This window comes from Labrus mixtus, chromosome 2, assembly GCF_963584025.1.
Source record: "Labrus mixtus chromosome 2, fLabMix1.1, whole genome shotgun sequence".
In the NCBI taxonomy this organism is placed as follows: domain Eukaryota; kingdom Metazoa; phylum Chordata; class Actinopteri; order Labriformes; family Labridae; genus Labrus; species Labrus mixtus.
The window spans coordinates 32751156-32772967 of record NC_083613.1 but is presented as its reverse complement, the minus strand read 5'-3'; the positions used below and the strand labels follow the sequence as shown (position 1 = coordinate 32772967).

General features: G+C 43.9%; 2 protein-coding genes across 2 annotated transcripts in view; one reads left to right on the top strand and one right to left on the bottom strand.

The window, feature by feature from the left end:
- Positions 1-21812, top strand: part of LOC132992953 (uncharacterized) — a 277165-nt gene that overhangs the window by 63340 nt on the left and 192013 nt on the right. The gene's annotated exons all lie outside the window — the stretch shown is intronic.
- The window catches only part of LOC132992831 (alpha-1,6-mannosylglycoprotein 6-beta-N-acetylglucosaminyltransferase B-like), a 137842-nt gene continuing 132977 nt past the window's right edge, over positions 16948-21812 (bottom strand). Inside the window, exons 16-17 of the mRNA XM_061062354.1 lie at positions 20432-20715; positions 16948-18107 (exon numbers count right to left, since the gene is read on the bottom strand). Of these exons, the coding sequence (XP_060918337.1) occupies positions 17909-18107; positions 20432-20715 (483 nt within the window). The 3' untranslated portion in view covers positions 16948-17908. The remainder of the gene's footprint in view (positions 18108-20431; positions 20716-21812) is intronic.

Genomic DNA, 21812 nt, shown 5'->3' with positions numbered 1-21812 from the left:
ATTACTTGCAGCAAGGAGAGAAGTTCAACGATGCATACAGGATACACAAAGTAAGTTCTCTGCCCACTCTTGGGGCGTACAATCTTTATATACTTGAGCATATAGTGCAGTCTAAACTTACAGAGGAGGAACACAGAAAAGGGTGTAGTTTTATCTATGTCTGTACCTTGTACCCTGTGGTACAAGTATGTGCCTTATAAGGAGGTGTTGTTGAGTCTGTGTTGAGTCTGTGTTATCTCAAAGGTAAGAACCTCTGGGGTGAGATAGGTATCGTAAAATGTTCGTGTGCTGCAGAGGTATAAGGTCATGTTATATAAACATGTGAGGTGGTCATGTTGTATATATATGTGAGGCTATGTCTAATACATTGGATCAGTTAATAAGCAAACATAAAAGTATAAAAATATAAGATTCCACAGATGACAATAACTAATCAGACATATTTGTTTTTTGAACCAGGCTGTAAACATGTTAATCTCTGCTGTTAAAACGTCTTTTTTGAATGGGTGTGTATGTGACTTCCTGTGCTCCTGCAGCCAGCCTCTAGTGGACACTCCAGGAACTGCAGGATTTTTCACTTAATTTTTCAAAACTGGAGGTTGCAGCTAGTAAAAATACACCTTTATGTAAGAGAATATAGAGAACAAATCCTCGTTAAGAAGCATAAAAAGTGAACATGTCTCTCTCATACTCTGCGTGAAGTCGTGGAAACAGGAAGTGACGCTCATACAGAGCATGATCAAATATCTGTGTTGTCTGTCGCTTGTGGTCACATTGTTTTACATTCACCGCTGACATCACTTACAGTCACTTTTAATGAAGAAAATGTAAATTCAGGAGGACGCAGCTGCCTCTTTTTGTATTAACACGGAGAGTCCACCTGGAATACGCTGCACACATCAATACCCCGAGGCTGTAACACACCATGTAGATAATTAAATATGTGTGTAAATATCAAGTACAATAACTTTCATTAATGTTTGTTTGTATCCATTAACAAAGACTCTGAGCCTGCAGCACTTCTGATGCAGGGTCACCTCCACAGAATGTAACGCAGCAGCTCTGACTAAATGAAAGTTAGGAGTGCTGAATCGCCCCCCGGCAGGATTTAGATCCTCAAAGAGAAAAGCAGCGAAATTAGTCAGTAAAAATGTCACCTCAATTACGACGCCATTGCAAAGGGTTTCTGTTACATTGCATCCAGGAGAGGCAAGTAAATGAATCATTTATTTAAACATGTCATATTGAATTATTGTCGGAGAATGTTGGGCGCTTGAGCTCGACAGGGTGATCGAAGATGTCTGAAATAAATAAATATTTCCTGTAAATATGTGAGGCTGCGTTTCTGTTGGTTGACATCGTTTACCTTTATTTGCTTTGTACAAATGTACAGGGACAACAACCATCGTTTTACTCACCACCAAGGCTAGTACAAGCATCTACTTTGTGTGTGTTTCTGTGTGTGTGTGTGTGTGTGTGTGTGTGTTTCATGTTTGTATCTACCATCCCCTACGTAATCAACAATTTCTCTTCCCATGATGCCTCGGGCTGATCAAAGCTGCTTCCTGCTGCAGAGCTGCAGAGTCCCCGAGGTTCACACATGATTTATACTACACACACACACACACACACACACACACACTATGATTCATAATAATCCGGGCTAAAATTAAACCTGTGTCTATTTATCGAGCAGTGCACACATGAGAACACGCTGCAGTGTTTCATAACCCGGAGGTCATGAGGTCATACACACACGTCGAGCTCGCACATGAAGAAAGAAATACAGATAATAATAAATAAGAAAATACAAATCTTTACGGTTTGCTTTGGAACGAGCAGAAGATTCACTTTTACGCTCACACTCTGGACTCACATTTCACCCTCTTCTAAATCCTGTTACTTTGTCGATCGGGGGTGTTCTCTTCATCCCTGTGATTAACTCGGTTCTATATTCTGTATTTTTTTTTATAAATCCACTTTTCCTGCTGCAGTCAGAGATGTTCTGTTTGCTTCCTGAGTGACTGCGGCAAATTAGCCTAAAATAGCTTCTGGAAAATAGTGTCTTCTGCTCTGATCCCGAGGGACAACAAAACTTTGTCTGTGTTTGAGACGGAAAATCATTTTACACATTTTTATTTTTGGGGCTTTTGTACCTTTTAGGACAGAACCTGGAGAGAGAGTATAAAACATGGTTTCTGGAGAGGCGTTTGGAGGTCCAAAGATGGCGGCCCCCATATTGGAATTACTGGCCCTTTACAGATGAAGTTTCTGCAGCAGCCCCACAACTAAAACATTATGAAGGAGTTCAGTTTGGTGGGTTATGGCGCCGACTGAAGGGTCGTTGATTACAAACACACAGTGCTGTTACGCCTCCTCCTCTCCTCTCCTCTCACAGGTAACCTGTATTTGATGACAAGCAGAGGATCGGTGTTGAGGGAAGCCAAAGACCCGACTGACAAGGTGCAGACTCTGTGTCAATATGACTCTGCTAAGGTCTACAGCTCGATGTGGAGTCGACTTTTGGATTAAAATAGATTGATTTATTGATTTGTGATCACATCTGAGACATAAGTCGGGTTAGTTGACTTTCAGCACTCTGCAAAGAAAGATACAACCTGCCAATCTGTTCTGAATAATATCTGCAGTGACGTTTGTTTCTGTTTCTTACTCGCTCTCTCTCTCTCTCGCTTCCTCTTCTTAGCTTCACTCGTCCCAGTCCTCCTCCATCTCTTAGTCTCAGCCTTTGTTGGGGGCCGCCATCGTTGGGCTTCTTCAGAAACCACGTTTCATACAGAATAAGTTCCAGAGTCGTCGTTCATCAGAGCTTTTGACCTCACCTCACTTTGGCAGGGCGTGCAGAACGTTTACAGCCTGTTGTTAGGAACGTGGATGTGACACAAATAGTTTGTTTTTGGGGGATGATGGTGAAAGTCCCTACGACCATTGACCCCCCCCCCCCCCCCCCCCACCAGGTGTGTGTTTACATAATCAGCTTGATGACTCATCTTCTCAGAGCTCTGTGGGTACAGACTCTCCTGACCCCGCCTCAACTGGAATACATTTTTAACATTGGTTAACGAGACCATGCTAACCGAGAGGAATTAAAAAAGGAGCTGTCATTAAAAGAAACACATGAACACCTCCTCCTCGTTTCTGGTTCAGTGATGTGGTCAGTGTGTGACATGACGCGTGTTGGAGGTGGATTCAGACATCAGACAGGAGGTGTCTCCTCCTGGTTCTCTGCTCAGCCCCCCTGCTGAGCGGCCTCACTTTGCAGAGGGAAGCTCGGGGGCCGGCCTCTCTACCAGCACTCAGCCTCTCCTCCGTCTTTCATCATTATTCTCTCTCTTCCTCGCTTCACTTCCTGCTTTAAAACCAGACATGAGGAAAGAGACAATTAGCAAATGGCTCGTCTGAAATCCTCGCTGGTGACTGAAGTGACCTTGTGATTTATTTGTTTTGATGCTCGTCAACCTCAGAGGGCAAATTAAACAAGAGTCTGGCTTCCTTCTTTTTCCTGACTGTGTTGAAACAAATTGCTTTGATGGTGCAGAGCTGAAGAGAACGTCTGTGAGGATAAAACTTGTGGTCGCTTTGCTCCTTCACTGCAGTGAGTGAGTCTGCATGGAGGTGAGCCACACGACTTCACCCAGGGACACAGGGTGGAGTCAGTAACTGTTTCTTTTTTTTATGTTTTGGTTGACTTGGGACGTTTCTGGGCGGGGGAGTGGGTGTGTTTTCTCCAGCCAATGAAGGCGCACAGGCGAGTCCGGAAATGGATTCAATTCAGCGATTGGACGCCATTCATAAAGAACGTGAATTTAAAAAAAAAAAAATTTATATTGAAAATATAATCATAGAGAGGTGAGAATCCACGAGTTAATCTGCTTTCTGTTCACAGGCAGGTGCCAAACGCCGGCGGTTAGCTTGCTAAATGATCGGCTTCTCTTTAACAACAAATGTAACAGGCCTATTCTCAGGTAGTTTAGGTACTAGCAGTAAAGGCAAGGAGGAGGGGCCTAATTTGAATGTTGTGTTTAAAAGCTGCAACAAACATAGCTACTGACTGGGCACACACTGTACGGGGGGGGGGGGGGGGGGGGGGGGGGGGGGGGGTGAATGTTTTGATGACTCATCAGTTTTGATTTGATGAAGGATAAGAGTTATTCACAATAAGGCGTGTAGCTGACCTGATTGACAGGTGGACTTAAAACCCGCCTTTAGCTCCAGCTCTCAGTCTGTCATTAGGTTGACTGAAAGTTAGGCTGAGACAGCATTTCCAACATGGAGACCGCCATCGATGGGACTCCAGCGCCCCCTGCAGGAACAGTACATCATGCCCACCTTTGAGTCAAGAAGAGGAGCATCACAGAGCGCTGGTGTTTGCGATTTTTATCTTTAATGATACAAGAACTGGAAGGCAACAAAGTAAAGAAGAAGAAAACTTCTTTTAGCACACAATGGGCGTTTTCAGACCGCAGAACTTTTTCATGGTTCTAGGAACTGTTGGAACCCTTCCTATTTTTTTAAAATTGGTTGCTCAGTTCAGGAACTATGAAACTATTTTAGTTCCTATAGAACCTGCTTTAGAGGAACCTTTCTAGCTCCTGCTTCAGAGTAGGTACCATGACGGTGTGAATGCAGACAGAAAACAAGTCCTCATGGTGTGTACGTCTTCAAACAAAGAATTAAAATTTATGAATTAGGTGAATTTAAAGTGTTTGTATTTTGTGCCTTTTGCAGTGTCACACCTGAAGAGTTCCCTTTCTCACAGTTGTACTTCTTTGTGCTGTGAAACACCTCTAGTTGAATGAGGCTTTGTCTCTCTCTCTCTCGCTCGCTCGCTTTGCACCTCATTACCGCAGCTCCCTGCGGGGGGTCCTTATCAGTTTTTGTCTGCCTCACCTAAGTCAGGTTTTTTTTTTTTAATTTAGAGGAAGCAGGACTCAAACATGGAGGGACTATTCTAGAGTCGTAGAGAGAGAGAGAGTAGAAAAGAGAGGCAGAGGTGAGGCTGAGGGGCAGACGAACAAAGATGGAGGATCGATGCAAACAGGTTCTGTGCAGGACTGAAGTCATGCACCGCGTGGCAGGAGAGGAGGGGGGGGGGTCTCTCCTTTACTCACCTGTCATCGACTCGCTCCTCTGTGTGAGACGCCTTTTTTATTTACACACAACTTTATTTATTCATGCTTATTCAGGCTCACGTCGACACTCAGGAGGAGTCAGCCAATTACCCATGCATTATTGACGAGGACGCCGTCGGCCTCTCATGGATCGCATCGCCATCGCCATCGCCATCTCTTCTTCTCTTCCTTCTTTTGTGCTTCTCTCCTCCTGCTTCCCTCTTTCCCACTTAAAAATCCTCCCATGACTTTTTCCTTCTTTTTTAAACTCGAGCTCTCTCCTCTTCTTTTCTTTTTCTTTCTTCTTATCTCGCTCTATCCTGTTTGGGGTCTGTAGGTCATAACAAGGAAGTTTATAATCTTTATATTAGAATAGAATAAATGCAGCCCCCCCCCCACCCTCCCTGAACAGGAAAAGCAGTATCTAATGGATGGATGGATGCTTATTGCCATTTGCAGAGAAACATCGGAGCATTGGAATTATTGTGCATTGCTCTTATTAAGCCCCGTTTCCACCAAGTGGTCCGGTTCAGTCCGGTACACATTTATTGGCGTTTCCACCGTCAAAAGTTTGGAATGGTACCAAAATAAGGGACCCGTACCGTCCTACTTTTTTGGTACCCTTCTGTTGGAGTGGCAAGGGTACCAATCCGACCTTAAAGGCTTTATATGCGATTTTTTTGATCCAGCAGATGTCGCCCTTGAGCACCAGCATGAAACCAAAACAAACTGCGCTGCATTGTTGTGTTAGCATGCTAATGCTAGCAATCTTTATTATGCTCGTATCTTCACACTGCATGTAAATTTACCTGAAATGAGCGTGATCTAGAAACACAGTTAAGCAGTGAGTACAGTATGTTATTCTTCTTTTCTCTAGTCCCTCAATTAAACAACTTTTATACACGAGGGGAGGAGTCAGCCGGCCGTCCGGGCGATGTAAACAAAGTGAAGATAGGACTCTGAAAACTCTGAAAACATCACAGACAGTGGGACTCGGGTGTTACACCCATTGTAGACAGTCATGACTCACAGAGTTATTTTCAGAGGAGATACTTGATTTATATTATATTTAAGTGAGAAAAATCACATATAAAGCCTTTAAAGGTTAATTTTCTTTACTGTGTCCCGTTCTTCTTCTGCGTCTTTGTGCAAAGCTTTTCCATGTCATGTCATTGCACACACATTTTTCCACAGCTGTTGTTGCTCATCATGTTACTGCAGATATTCAGAGTGTGTACATGCACAGGTAAGTCACGCTACAGTAATAACTCAATTAGACCTCTAGGTGGCAACGCGCCCCGTTTCAGGTACATACGATCGGACGTTCCTCTGGTCGACCTGTGACACCACACACATGTTAGCAAACAGCTGTTTCCCTTCAATCTGTGTGCCTCAGTATGTTTAACTCCTTCAGTTTACACAACATAAACTGTGACAATGAGTCGGTACAGCAGCTGGACAAAAGCTGCTGTAAGACTCTGAAGCAGGCGGTGTGACGCTCTCTGTTGTGTTGACAATAACACTGAATCATACACACACATGCACATGCTGTTGATTTTCTTGTTGCTGTCAGCCCCTGGCATACATACATACATACATACATACATACATTCATTCATTCATTCATGCATAAGTGCATACATACATGCATGTATACATATTTGCATGGATGTATGCATTCATATAAAAGCACATTAGCATTTAATCACTACAGTCCCTGCAGGTTTGAACCCTGCTGATCCTCAGTATCGACACATTAGAAGAGACTTCTATCCAGAGAGAGAGAGAGAGAGATCTGAGAGTAACAGGAAACAGGCCCACTCCACCTTGATGTGAAAAGCCCAGCGGGGATCTGACCACATGACTGAAGGAGCGGGATGCATCCTCCTCCTCCTCCTCCTCCTCCTCCACTTCAAAAGGATGTCGGCAGCTTCATTAAACAGATCCGCCAGGAAACATGAGAAAGTGCTACAAAGAGATGAGTGTTTGTCTTCACATCTGTCGACACTCACACACACTCAAACCCACACACACACACACTGAACAGCATGCACTTGCTCTCAGACAGGAACACAGTGAGGTAGCGTTGTCATGATACCAGGTTCTTTACTTTGATATGATAAAATTAAAAATCGAACAGCTGATTTACTATCGCAAAAAAACTCCTAGGCGACTAATAACATGTATTTTCTTGTTTCTAAAAACCAAAAAGTGCAGGCAAACTCCTGCACAGTGTTTACGTTGCACAAACACAACAGCTTTAGGTTAAAAACACGACATAAGATATCTCGATCGTCCACTTGTACGGGTTGTCTCTGGCACGATTCATGAGTACTCGATTACGGTTTGCAGGAGACGAGAACGCAAAACTCAAACAAGGTGAACAATGATGTTGGTCTGAACGGCTCCTGTTGTTTTAAAAACTGTCATATCCGCACAGTACCGGCCTGCTTCATCCTCTGAGCTGCACGTTACATGTGGAGGTAGAAAGAGGGACGATGTTGACGTCTCAGAAGAAATCACAAAAACAACCACAGTTAGCAGGATGGACTCAACCTGAGAGTGGTTGTCATGGTTGCATCTTCTTCTTTTTGCTTGTTGGTGGATTTGAAAACCAACTACGTGCATACCGCCCCCTGCTGTATCCGACTGTGTGCAGACGAGAGTGTACTCGGGGACAGAGCGATGTTACTGATGTGAACACAGACCAGCGGGGGAGGGGAACAATCATGCCTGAGTTTGGATCTGACCTGTGTGTGTGTGTGTGTGTGTGTGTGTGTGTGTGTCTGTGTGTGTGGTCCATGCATTCTTCAATCTTAATCCGAGTAACGTCAGGTTGTGACAAACACATTTCCTGTGAGCTTGATGTTTTTTTTATCATCAGTTATTATTCAGCTGTGTACACATCAATCTGTTCCTGTGCTGATTAATTATTGTTTCAACAGCATAAATAATGGACTCGGGATGTGCTTCTAATTCAAATTCCTTAACAGCTGACGGAGCAAATAGGACTGATAATAAGCTCATTAAATCTGCTTTGGAGACACACTCGCCCACACACAGACGGGGAAGAAGTGAAGTCGAACGAATCAAAAAACAGGCCGGAGACGAGAACGTGGACGTCTGCACTGAAGCAACGATTTCAGAATCAGAATCAGAAATACTTTATTAATCCTGAGGGGGGGATTAGATCGTTACAGCGGCTCTCAAACACAAAATAATAGAAGGAAATATAGAAATATAGAATAAATAGAAATATAAGAAGAATAAGGAGAACTATCGCAGACTATCTGAAGGAATAATAAGCTACACAGTTTACAAGCACAGAGAAATTAACATATGAACTAAATTTACAAGTATATATGTCGGTGTTGAACTGTGTAGATACTGCAAGGAGCACACACACACACACACACACACACACACACACACACACACACACACACACACACACAATAATGAACACATGCCAACACTAACACACACGCAAGCACGCTATAGACTACGCACAAACGCTAACTTGCAAGCACACACTTAAGCACAAACGCTAACTTGCAAACACACAATATGTCTTTACTGGTAGGCTATGTACCACAGACATTTAAAGTAGCGGTAATCAAACCTCTACTTAAAAAGCCTACTCTGGACTCAGGAACTCTGGCTAACTACAGACCTATATCCAACCTTCCTTTTATCTCGAAGATCCTGGAGAAGGTGGTAGCTAAACAGCTGTGTGACTTTCTCCATGACAACAGTTTATTTGAAGAGTTCCAGTCAGGATTTAGAGTCCACCATAGCACTGAGACTGCACTAGTTAGAGTTACAAACGATCTACTTCTAGCCTCAGACAGGGGACTTCTGTCTGTGCTCGTCTTGTTAGATCTTAGTGCTGCTTTTGACACCATTGACCATCGGATCCTGTTGTACAGACTGGAGCATTTGCTTGGAATTACAGGGACTGCTTTAAGTTGGTTTGAATCCTACTTATCAGACCGATCTCAGTTTGTACATGTTAATGATGAGTCCTCTATGCACACTAAAGTTTGCCATGGAGTCCCACAAGGTTCAGTGCTTGGACCAATTCTTTTTACATTATATATGCTTCCTCTGGGAAATATTATGAGGAAACACTCCATACAGTTTCATTGTTATGCAGATGATACTCAGCTTTATGTATCAATGAAGCCCGATGGTACCAGTCAGTTATGTCAGCTAGAAACATGCCTTAAGGACGTTAGGACCTGGATGACCAGAAATTTTTTGCTACTTAACTCAGACAAGACTGAAGTTATTGTGCTAGGCCCTAAGAACCTCAGAGAGACTTTTTCTAGTGATGTGACTGTCCTTAATGACATCAGCCTGGCATCTAGCACCACTGTTAGGAATCTAGGAGTTATTTTTGATCAAGATATGTCTTTTAGCTCTCACATCAGTCAAGTTTCAAGAACAGCCTACTTTCACCTTCGTAATATATCCAAGATCAGGAATATCCTGTCGCAAAGTGATGCAGAAAAACTAGTTCATGCATTTGTTACCTCCAGACTGGATTATTGTAACTCTCTTTTGTCAGGGTGCTCTGGCAAATCTCTAAAGACTCTTCAACGGGTCCAGAATGCTGCAGCTCGTGTACTGACCAGAACCAGGAAATGGGACCACATTACTCCTGTCCTGGCTTCTCTGCACTGGCTCCCTATACAGTCTAGAATAGAATTCAAGATCCTTCTTCTCACCTACAAAGCTCTAAATGGCCAGGCACCATCTTATCTTAAGGAGCTACTAGTGCCGTACTGTCCCTTGAGAGCGTTGCGGTCCCGGAGTGCAGGCCTGCTGGTGGTACCTACAGTCTCCAAGTGTACTATGGGGGGTAAAGCCTTCAGTTATCGGGCTCCTCTCCTCTGGAACCGCCTTCCAGCCGGGGTCCGGGAGGCAGACACAGTCTGTATTTTTAAGATTAGACTTAAAACTTTCCTTTTTGATAAATCTTATAGTTAGGGCTGGTGCTGGTGTAGACCAGCTCTTAGTTATGCTGCTATAGGCTTAGACTACCGGGGGAACTGGCACCTTGAGCTCCTCTCTCTCTCTCTCTCTCTCTCTCTCTCTGCATATACAGTACATCATATTACTGCATGTATCTATCTATAAATCTCAGTCACTAACCACCTACTTTCCTGGGAGCTCTTGAGCTCCCCTAGGCTCCTCAAGATCATCGGTTGACGGCTTGCCAGAACAACCCCCACCCCACCACTACCCCCTCCCCACCGGATCGTGGGTTGGCGGCCTGCCAGAACAACCCCCCACACCCCCTCCCCTCCCCACCGGATTGCTGATGGACGGTCTACCTCCCCCCACCCCCTTGCTCTCTATCCCTCTTCCTGCATCTTATCCCATCTCTCCCCCTATCCCTTTCCAAGCCCGGCGCAGTCTAGGCCTGTGAAGACTGTTTCGTCATGAGCCGGGGATCCGGCCGAAGATTTCTGCCTTTTAATAAGGCAGTTTTTTCTTACCACTGTAACTTTTGCTGCTTTGCTAAAGTGCTCATGATGGATAGGCCGGATCTTTGTAACATAGCAATAAGTAAGGTCTTTTACCTGCTCTTTGTAACATAACAATGAGTAAGGTCTTTTTACCTGCTCTTTTGTAATGTTAACAGGCAATGAGTAAGGTCTTTTTACCTGCTTCTTGTAAAGTGTCTCGAGATAACACTTGTTATGAGTTGACGCTATACAAATAAAAGTTGATTGATTGATTGAGTTGACTTGAGCACAAACGCTAACTTGCAAACACACACTTAAGCACAAACGCTACTTGCAAACACACACTTAAGCACAAACGCTAACTTGCAAACACACACTTAAGCACAAACGCTAACTTGCAAACACACACTTAAGCACAAATGCTAACATGCAAGCACACACTTAAGCACAAATGCTAACATGCAAGCAAGTACACACACTGTTTGTTGAGCATCTTTCAGACAGAATCCTGAGTGTAAATATCCACAGCTCAGTCCGTTCCCTCAGTAGTATTTCTCCCCTCCTGCAAACATCTCTAAAAACAAACTCTAAATAATCATCTTGTAGCATCAGACACACACACATGTCAATTCATCTCCATCAGTTGTTCTCGTTATGAGCCTCACAAAGAAAAAACCCGGTTTGCTATCATGCACATGAAGCGTCGTTCAGTCACCGCTGTGGAACTTTGATCCAAACAATAAGAGCGGAAATTAAAGGTTTGCATGCACGCTCCTCTGTGCTGGAGAACAAAAAGCTGAATCACAACGATTGTTCAGTGAGCGTCTCAGCCACTCGTAAACACGAGGCGGGCGAGGTGTTCAGAGAAGGAGGCTTGATTAGGCTCGACCTCGAGGATCAGACGTTTCCCCACTGAGGACTCACCAGCTCACCAGTTCAAAACAGTTCGTTAGAGACCTTGAAAAAAGAGCGCTGGATTTTACAAGAGATGGAAAGCAACAAAAAACCCTACATAGATCAAAATGAAATCCTTACAATTAAAAATTAGAAATAAACCAAGAAAATGCACATAACCCGTGCAGAAACAAGAGAAGAACATTTGCACAATTTAAAACAGTTAAAGGAAAAATGTGAGACTTTTTGATCCAGTAGATGTCGCCCTTGAGCACCAGCATGAAACCAAAACAAACTGCTGTTTAGGCCACGCCTCCTCCATACTGAAGCCTCCGCTCTCCTCCAGAGACACACCTCCAACCCCTCTACACTGGAGTTCACATGAAAGAGTTATGAATTAGAACACACCATAATCAATCACCTGTGTCCTGCATCGTTGTGTTAGCATGCTAATGTTAGCGCTCTTTAGTTAGCACATAGCTTCACATTGAACATAAATTGACACAGAATGACTGTGATCTAAAGACACTTACGTGATATTCAAATAATCAGTGAGTATGTTCTTCTTTTTCTCTCTAGTTCTTGACTAAAACAGCTTTTATACAAAAGGGGAGGAGCCGGCCGTCCCGTCCATGTAAACACGGCTCTGACAACAACACAGCCAGCGGGACTCGAGCTTCTCCCTCATTGTAGACAGTCATGACTCAGAGACACATTTACACAGGACAGACTGGATTAATGATTTATTTATGTGGAACATGTTGCACATTCTTCCTTTAAGGAAATCTTACATAGATGAAAGTTAAAGTCTTTATATTTGATTTTTCTCACTTAAATATAATATAAATCAAGTATATCCTCTGAAAATAACTCTGTGAGTCATGACTGTCTACAATGGGTGTAACACCCGAGTCCCACTGTCTGTGATGTTTTCAGAGTTTTCAGAGTCCTATCTTCAGTTTGTTTACATCGACAGGACGGCCGGCTGACTCCTCCCCTCATGTATAAAAGTTGTTTAATTGAGGGACTAGAGAAAAGAAGAATAACATACTGTACTCACTGCTTAACTGTGTTTCTAGATCACGCTCATTTCAGGTAAATTTACATGCAGTGTGAAGATACCAGCATAATAAAGATCGCTAGCATTAGCATGCTAACACAACAATGCAGCGCAAGTTGTTTTGGTTTCATGCTGGTGCTCAAGGGCGACATCTGCTGGATCAAAAAATCACATATAAGGCCTTTAAACCCGTACAGGGTTCAGCAGTGTCTGAATGGAGGTCTGTACATACTTTAAGGTGCAGTTTTGCTAATACAGTATTTGCATTAAAGTGTCTAAGGTAAGGCTGTCTCTTTAAGACAGCTGTGCAGCAGATAAATGATTCTGAAGCTGTAGTCTTTTTGTCTTCTTTTTTCCACCACGGAGGAGAAATATGAAGCAATAAAAGTGGTCGGAGCTGACGCTGACATTACTTGCTGAGCTGTTTATATGAAACCTGTATTCAAAATATAGAGCGGGGAAACCTGGCTGAAAATCTCCCTGCTGGAACAGAAGCCTGAAAGCATTTGGAAAGTATTTAGACTCATGCTGTGCGATATATCTACACACACACACACACACACACACACACACACACACACACACACACACACACACACACACACACACACACACACACACACACACACACAGGGTGTCCTTCAGTTTGAAGTCAAGAGGTTCTTTGATTGGTCCTCTACAAAAAAAAAAAACAGGAAATGCAGCTGTGAGTGAAATTCCCTGTTTGGTTCTTGAGCAGCTGTGTTGGAGTTTGAAAGTCACCCTGAGATCAGACGACGACGTTTAGAGTAAGACGTTGATAACAGGATGAAGTTAGAGGATCAGATTCATATCAAACCGTCCTCACTTTAACCCCCCCTGCAGAAACCAGAACTGAGTCTGTGTGAGGTTCATACCAAGCAGCAACCTCGGGTAAATAAAGACAATGTGGAAATGCAAAATCCTGCATTTCCTCGAGTGTCCACTGGAGGCATTGAAAATTAAATGTAAACCAAACACACAAGATCGGCAGAAACAAAATAAATGTCTGATACATCAAAAAGATATTTGGATGAATCATTTCTCAGCTGTCATTAAAAATCTTTTAACTACACAAACAAAAATCATCATCACACATTGCGCCCGTAGATGTGATTTCGAGCCTTCCTATTGGCTGCAGCTCACCCTGATGTGCTCAACGGGAGAAGACGACTCTAGTGTGTTTTTATGACGGCTGTAAATATTGAACTGAAGAAGACGGATGAATTGGGGGACATGTCGAGTATTCATTGCAATTTGAACTGCGTCTGGTGTTAAAATTGAAATCACCTCAGAGCCCGTTAATGGGCTGACATTTTTTACCCATCATGCTCGTGCGGGTCAATGAGGATTTTGATGAATCTGCTCTGGCTTTCACACTTGTGATTTATTATTCATCGAATTCGGCTTCAGCCACACTGAGGTGCAGCGGCTCTGTTCCTCTGACTGACACACACACACACACACACACACACACACACACACACACACACACACACACACACACACACACACACACACACACACACACACACACACACACACACACACACACACACACACACACACACACACACACACACACACACACACACACACACACACACACACACACACACACACACACGTATAACGTGCAGGTCATTACTCGGCGGTTAATCAAAGAGCTGTACGTTGATTTAACGGTTGGCCTTCACATCTTTCATGGTCGATCTGAGCTCGGCAAATAAAAACCATATTACCTATAACTGAAATGACTCGTTTGACACTTACACATAAAGAACGCCTCGCCGTGACGTTTTTAAATTTGATAGATAACAAACGTTTTAATCACCCTGTATGAGCTGTATCTGTTTGTGCAGCAGGGAATGAACACGCCTGCAGCCAGGTTTTTAGAACAAGAGGAGGAAACGGGGACGTAGGTGTCAAATATTTGGGACGCTTGGACATGAAGCTCTAAATATAGCGCCTGAAGCCTAGTGGTTATATCTAATGCATCATGTACAGAGGCTGTAGTCCTCGTCGCAGCGACCGTGGAGTTGAATCCGACCTCGACTCTTTGCTGCAGGTCACCCCCCCCCCCCTCCTCCCAACATTTCCTGTCTCTCTCAAGCTGTCCAAGTCAAAAATAGGCAAACATTGCCAAAAATATCAACACAAATAAAGAAACAGGATGTCCGGCTGAGGCAGACCCTTGAACGCCTCAGGAACAATGTTCTCCGGAGCGTTTCAGTGTTTCAACATGGAGGGACCAGAGCTGATGTTTGATATTTTTCTCATAACTCTCGATTTCTACCACCTGTCAACAGCATCCACACATTTATGTTTCCTATAATTAAAGAGAATTAAAATCAAACGGTTAGAAGACGAGTGTTTTCAGTCGGCTACCCTTGAGTCATGAAATGAAGTGTTTGTAGGAATGTTTTCAGTTTGACAGAAACGTCTCGTCTGAGGAAGCTCGAAGAGGAAAAGAAGCGCTGTGAGGATTCTGAGGAGGGGAAGGAAATCAGCCTATCAAATGTTTGTTGATTCAACAGTTTAAACACCACACACCCAAGAGTATTTATCAAAACTCATTCACCCACCGTGCACTGAGGTCAAACACCCTCCACCTGCTGTCCCTCCCACAGACACTTTTTAAAGGGGACATATTCTAAAAAATCCACTTGTACAGTGTTGTTGAACATATATCTGTGTAACCTGAGAGTCTACTGACCCACAAAATGTGAAATAAACCATCCAGTCCTTTGTTTGTGTTCTGCATAAGTCTTACAACACAGAGAAAAATGCTCCGTTTCAAATGTGCTCTCCTTGTGATGTCACAGTGGGATTCTGGTAAAAAAAAAAAAAAAAAATCCCCTCCCCTCCCCTGGTATCTCCACCCATGGACTCCACCCCCAGCCTAGAACAAAACTTTTACACAGGTTGGCCCTTTTTATTCTCGCTACAGAGGAGTGATGTCTACGTGGAAAACTCAGGGGGCGGGGCTTATTACATTAAAAGAGACACACACACCAAAACGGAGCGTTCTGAGAGAGCTCTGACTGAGCAGCTCATACATGTTTGAACTGTTTTCATTCTGTGCTTGTCATATGTTTTGGATGTTTAAATGATTCCATCAGATATTTAAAGTGAAGTTTTGACATTTTCTGGGTTCCAGTAAACGCAGCTTTAAAGCCTTGATGGATGTGAAAAAACTTTTACTGGACTGGTTTACAGAAACGGCTGACGACTTTCTGCTCGACATATTCCACTGCAGGTTTTCTATGTAAGAAGACTTTAAAAAAGACCGTGTTGAGCGTTGAGGAATAACTGCATGTTCAGCCTCTAAGATCAGATGTGGGTCTTTCTCCTCCCTCACTTTGCTCCTCTACTTCTACCCGACGTCTTCAACCGAAGCTGGAAGAAAAGAAACCTCTCCGGACAGACGGACCAGAGTCCAGACGAGCGTGTGACCGATGAGAGCGGGAGCATGCAGCGAAGACAAACTCCAGATAAAAAGCACATCAACACTTTGATTCATTCAGATTTTTTTTTATTTTATGATTTTTGTTTTTCATCATAAAGCCCAGTGGACTCTTCAAAAATCCAGTGGAGATCTCTGAAAGCTTATTTATTGAAAAATAATCTTGTACCCTTTATCTTTGTCCTCTGTCCTCCTCTCCCTCCCGTCCTTTTTTTTTTTTTTTGCGACCAGAGATGATTGCATTGACCGATGTTGCCTCGGACTTGGGGTTTCGCTCTGATAAATGACTCTGTCCATCATTGGAGGAGGGGAAAACGAGCGAGGGAGATAACCTGGTTGTCCATCATCCTTTGTCCCGGTGCACAGCGGAGATTGGATATTGACCCGAGCTCGCCTTCTCCAAGCAAAGATATTTGAAGACTCTGTCATGGAGTGACAGAATCATCCCGGCGCTGCGCACTCACTGCTTCTTCATGTGGATATTTTCAAACTAAAGCTCCTTTATTTCTCTCGTCACAAAGTTCAGAGTACGATGCGTTTACCGTAAAACTCCAACTTAAAGCGCCGCCGTTTCTTTGTTTCAGTCTCTGAAACCTCCCCGTCTTTATGTGGGACAGGCGGAGACGGGTTTTTAGTTACTTATGAACAAAACTCATGAACAGAAAAGATGGGGACAATTATGTTTTTACACTGGTAGAAACTGTATACCAAATAAGACTGAGTCGGCGTTCTTCTCTGAAAATTAATATTTATATTTCCTCATGATCAACAGAGAAACATTTTCTAATGATCCTCTTCATTTTTATTCTACAATCTCGGTCCTACTGTTTTCTCCGTGCAGCCTTGGTGATCAGTAACTAACGGACAATTTCCACATAATCTGAGTTCCATCAGCGCCTCGGTTTTGCTCCGTCGGACGGCGCCATCCTGCCTGACTGGCTCCGTTTCTGGAGCGTGAGCGGACCCATGAGCTGCTGTACACAAGTCACAGGAGAACTACAAGATCCCGCGGGAATACAGAGAAAAACGTGCAAACTGTTGTTCATTCGGCGCCTGTTTTCACGTCATGTTAATAAAGTGATGAAAAACATGATTGTGAGTCCGTATATCGTGTTTTATTTTGAAATGGACCAGTAGCTCTGTGCGTTTCCGATCTCGATCTATTCTGTCCAGCTTGACGCATGCTTGCAGCGAGCTCTGACTGAACATAGACAGACGGAGTAGTGTAGTGGTGCTGCTGGCACGCTCCGCTGACAGAACGTGGCGCTCGCTGTGGAAACAGGAGCATTGACTTGACGTGGCAGCGAACGCCGGCGTAGTGCGCAGCGCTGACAGACCACGGTGCACACTGAGTACATGGAAATTGATAGAAATGTGACATTGAAATCAAAGGGGGAAAAAAACTAACTGAGACCGGCGTTTATTCATCAAAACGTGCAGCGACAGCCTGCAGCTTCAAACGGGATCTGCTTTCATTTGGAGTTTTACGGTCGATCATTTCATTGGTCAGCGTGGTTTGAAGGTTATTGTGAATGTCTGTTGGTGTGGTGAGCGCTAACAGAGGCCTCTTCCCCTGCTCTTAATCCCACCGTGTCCCCCTGCAGCCCTGCACTGGGGGGGTGTTTCTGATCTGCAGGACGTTACAGTCTAACAGCTGATTTAAACCCCCTCTCCTCTACTCATGCCCTCAGCCTCTAGAAACCATGCACGTCTGTTACCTGCCACTCTGTTGAGCACTGTGGGAGGACCCTGCATCTCTGCACCATCAGGTCATTCACCACAGCGCTACACCCGTTCTGGTATGTGGGTGCCCCCCTAATCTTGTTTCCTGTCCTTTAGTGTCTGTCCCTCACCTCTCTCCTGTCTACTATAGACAGTCTCTGCACAGCGCCACCTGGCCGCGGCGGAAGTCTCTACAGGGGCAAAGACGTCTGTATTTGGGGGAGTGTCCCGCGCAGCTGAAGAGGAGGGGTTCCCGCTGGAGGCCGCACTCCCGCCGCACCACCGAGAAGGCCGGAAGGATGTGGTTGATCTCTGAGTCCACGACCTCGCACTGCACCTCCAACCTGAGGGGGTGAAACGGAGGAGAACAGGTCGGTATGTACGCCTCCCAAAATAACAGAAAATCATTACGAGGAGACGTCCTTGGGATGTTTTTCAAAAAGGAGAAAAATACAAGTAATAAAAGTTATTCTTGCTCGAGACGAGGAACAGGAAAGTGGAATCGGCATAACCTTGAAAATAAAAGGAATGCAGCGACAGGAAAATAGAGAAATGTCACCTCTTTCATCTCACTACAGATGCCAATTTAAAAAAGAGAGCAAAGACATTTAGAGGAGACGCGACAAGGAAGTGGGGAAAAAGAAGTGCGAGGCAGGTACGAGACGATGTCGGTGTGAGGAAGATAAGTTGTGTCAGAGAGCAAAGCTGAACAACGGAGAGGAGCGGGAGAACAGAAACAAAGGGGAGCGGCACTGTATACCTGACACAGAGGGGGGGGGGGGGGTGAACTCAGAAGATACTCAGAGGATGAAACGAGATGGAAGAATGAGAGCAGTCAGGAGGGGGGGGGGAGGGGGGGGGAGTGTCAGGAGGAAGAGAAACTCAAACAGTGGCTCTTTTTTTAAAGAGCTCCAGGAGAGGCAGCGTCTCAAACGTACATGTCTGGTTCCACTAAGTGGAGTCGGTACAGTCAAACTAAACTCAACAAAGAGCTGGAGAGAGTCAGCGTCGAGGGGAGCTTTTCTAGATTTTTGTTTTTGGTGTTTATGCACAGAAAGGAATCATTTCCTGTTGACTTCTGCCTGTGCCTATGTTTGTCTGTTATTTTCGTTTTTTCTTAATTTAATTTAAAAGGAGGAAAACATCTGTAATATTGAATGTTTTATTATTGCTTCCTCAATAAAAAATATTTAAACTAGAAAGGAATCTTTTCAAGCCACGCGGCCTGCGTGAGTCCACTTGATTCTGATCAAATCAGTCAGACCTTCCTCTCCATTTTGGGGTGTAAAAACATTATGTCATGCACTCCAGGTACAGAGACTATAGACCCTTTAACGCAGCAGTTGTGGGTTAGAATCCGACCTCGGCCCTTTGATGCATGTCGCCTCCCCCCTCTCTCTACAGCTGATGTACACCGCTCAGTATTCCACTTACACTCCACTGTGAGCTTTCATTTCTACTCTTAATCTTTTAAACATGCATCTTATTGCTTTGCTCTCTTTAAGTATAGACTTAAATAACAGAGCAGAGAAAATCACTCCCATGATTCCCCGCCAGCCTCGACGTCATCTTTATGATTTTAATAGTAACAATATTTGTTATCTGAACGACTGATTGCATCAAAAAGTACCAAACAGTGTTGGGCTCCTTCCTGAAAAAAGATGAATATATTACTCATTACACGTTACTCTATAAGTTATATAATGACTTTACTTATTAGTCCCTGCCAACAGTAATATGTTATACTACTCATTATATTACTTTTCGTATTAAGCCACACGTTTCATTAGTTCTTTTTCTCTTGTAGCTGTCCTCGATTGTTTTGTAGGCATTGTAGGGCTACAGCTATCCTCAGCTATCCTCCGCGGCCGCAGAGGGCTCGTTGGTGGGGTTTATTTACACGAGCTTCACGTTGTTGTGTTGTTGTTGTGCTTCAGGAGGTTTGAGGTCGTGTTTTTTTGCAGTAGAAAGAGACCGAGTACTGGGACACAATCTACATCTGACAACGACGTTCTCCTCATCTTTCCTCTCGAGAAAACTAAAGTAATGGGAATATTTCCAGCCGCTGAATGTAAACATGAGCGCTTACATTTTCCAAGCCAAGCAGGGTTGCCAGGTATGTTTGACAACAACTGACAAAATAAGCCCAATGGCAAAAAAAAAAAAATACCCGCAGCAGCACCTAAAATGAAGCCCAATTCTGCAGGAAAACTGCAAACCTGGCAACCATGACGCTCGCTACCTTCCTGCTTGTCTGACGTGCGCGATGAAATTAATCTGGGGATTGTTGCATTTTAAATCAGAAGTGGAGTAATAACAACAACAGTAAGGTAGTAACAAGTTATTTTTTGCATGAGTAACTGTAATATTATTACTGGAATTAGTAATTTGTTACACTACTCGTTACTAGTAAAAGTAATATTATTACTGTAACGCGTTACTAGTAATGCGTTACTGCCAAACACTGTTACCAAAATTAGAAAACAACACAGAATTACAGTCGTACTTTCAACAGAAGCTCCAACAGAGCCGCTGTGGTAGCTTCAGATTTAGAGGTTAAGATTCTCTTACAAACACAGAGAGAGGAGAGAGGAGGTGACAGACTCAATGCTTCAGTACTGAAACACTCCTGATGTCTTTGTGCAGTTTACACCTGAAGGGGACTCACACTCTGAGCGCCTCCTTGTTGTTGATGAAGCGGAAGTGAGCAGGTTCACAGATGAAACCGGCCGAGTTGCACGCTTCCACACACGACTGGCCCTCTTGAGATACGAGCAGCCGGAGGGAGCTGAGCGGAGGCCAGGCGGCGGGCGCCGTCACGTTGGACGCCCAGCTGACGGCGGTGGAATTGGGCAGGGGCACAAACAGAGGTCCTGTGATCCGGCCGCCTCCGGCAGAGCCCGGTCTGGAGAGGTTGGCTGGAAGGAAGGGAGGCTCGGGGGCGCAGAAGTCCTGGAGGGGACAGATATGAAGCGTCAGTTTGTGGAGTCGTGATTGAGTGGGACTTTAATGATGTCTGTCAGCAGAAAGTGATTTAAAAAAAAGAATATTAAATAACAGATTTACATTTCTTTCATTGCCTCATACACCTTTAAGACTTGTTTCTAGATGAAGTTAATGCTGACAGGAAGTGACCAGAGGCAGAGCATCTTTTCTAAATATATTGTTTAAATAATTAAACGTAATATATCTTCATTCACAACAACATCGACATCTGTTCTTGAGAGTTCTTATCAGCATTAAAACCATCATCAAACACAGGTTGTGGAGTGAGCGCCTGCAGTTTGTGTGACATACAGTGTGGGATTATAAAAAAAAAAAAACTCTCTTTCATCCTCGTCCGCCGTTATCATCGTGCCCACACTGGTGCTCTCTCTCTCTCTCTCTCTCTCTCTCTCTCTCTCTCTGTTCATCCCTCCTCATTAGTGTCAGCAGACCGTCTGCTCGAGAGCCCGAGGGCACACATGTGGACCGTAATGAGAGTTAGCATGTAGATTAACCACAAAACTACAAACATGGAGTACAGACACACACAGCAGAAATACACTCCTGGATGTTCTGGGTGTTGAATGAACACAATTATGAAATACTGAACAGAGAGGAGCTCCTGAAAAGAATGTTTACATGAGAAGAGAGCGACAATCTCTACATGTGCATGCTTTTTAAGGTTTTTGAAATTTTGCACACTTTCATACATTTTAATACCACATATTTAAAACAATTCAATCTCTGTTATTCTCGTGACGGATAGCATCGCAAAGTACCGAAGCCTTTAAAAAAACTCATATTTTTAAACACATTTTTAACTGAAACTTACTGCGAGTGAAAGAGAGCACTCTCTGAATTGCACTAAAACATCGACAACAATGGGGTATCGCAATGTCGCCATCATGTTTGTGCAATTTAGAGAGTGTGCAGGATGTAGTCGACCACACTAACCGAGACCAGAGTGCTCAGAGACCGAGACAAGACCAAGACCATAAATAAATATCCATGAAAATCATCATCTTGTGTGAGACCTTAAAATCGGGAAGGCTTCAGACGTAACC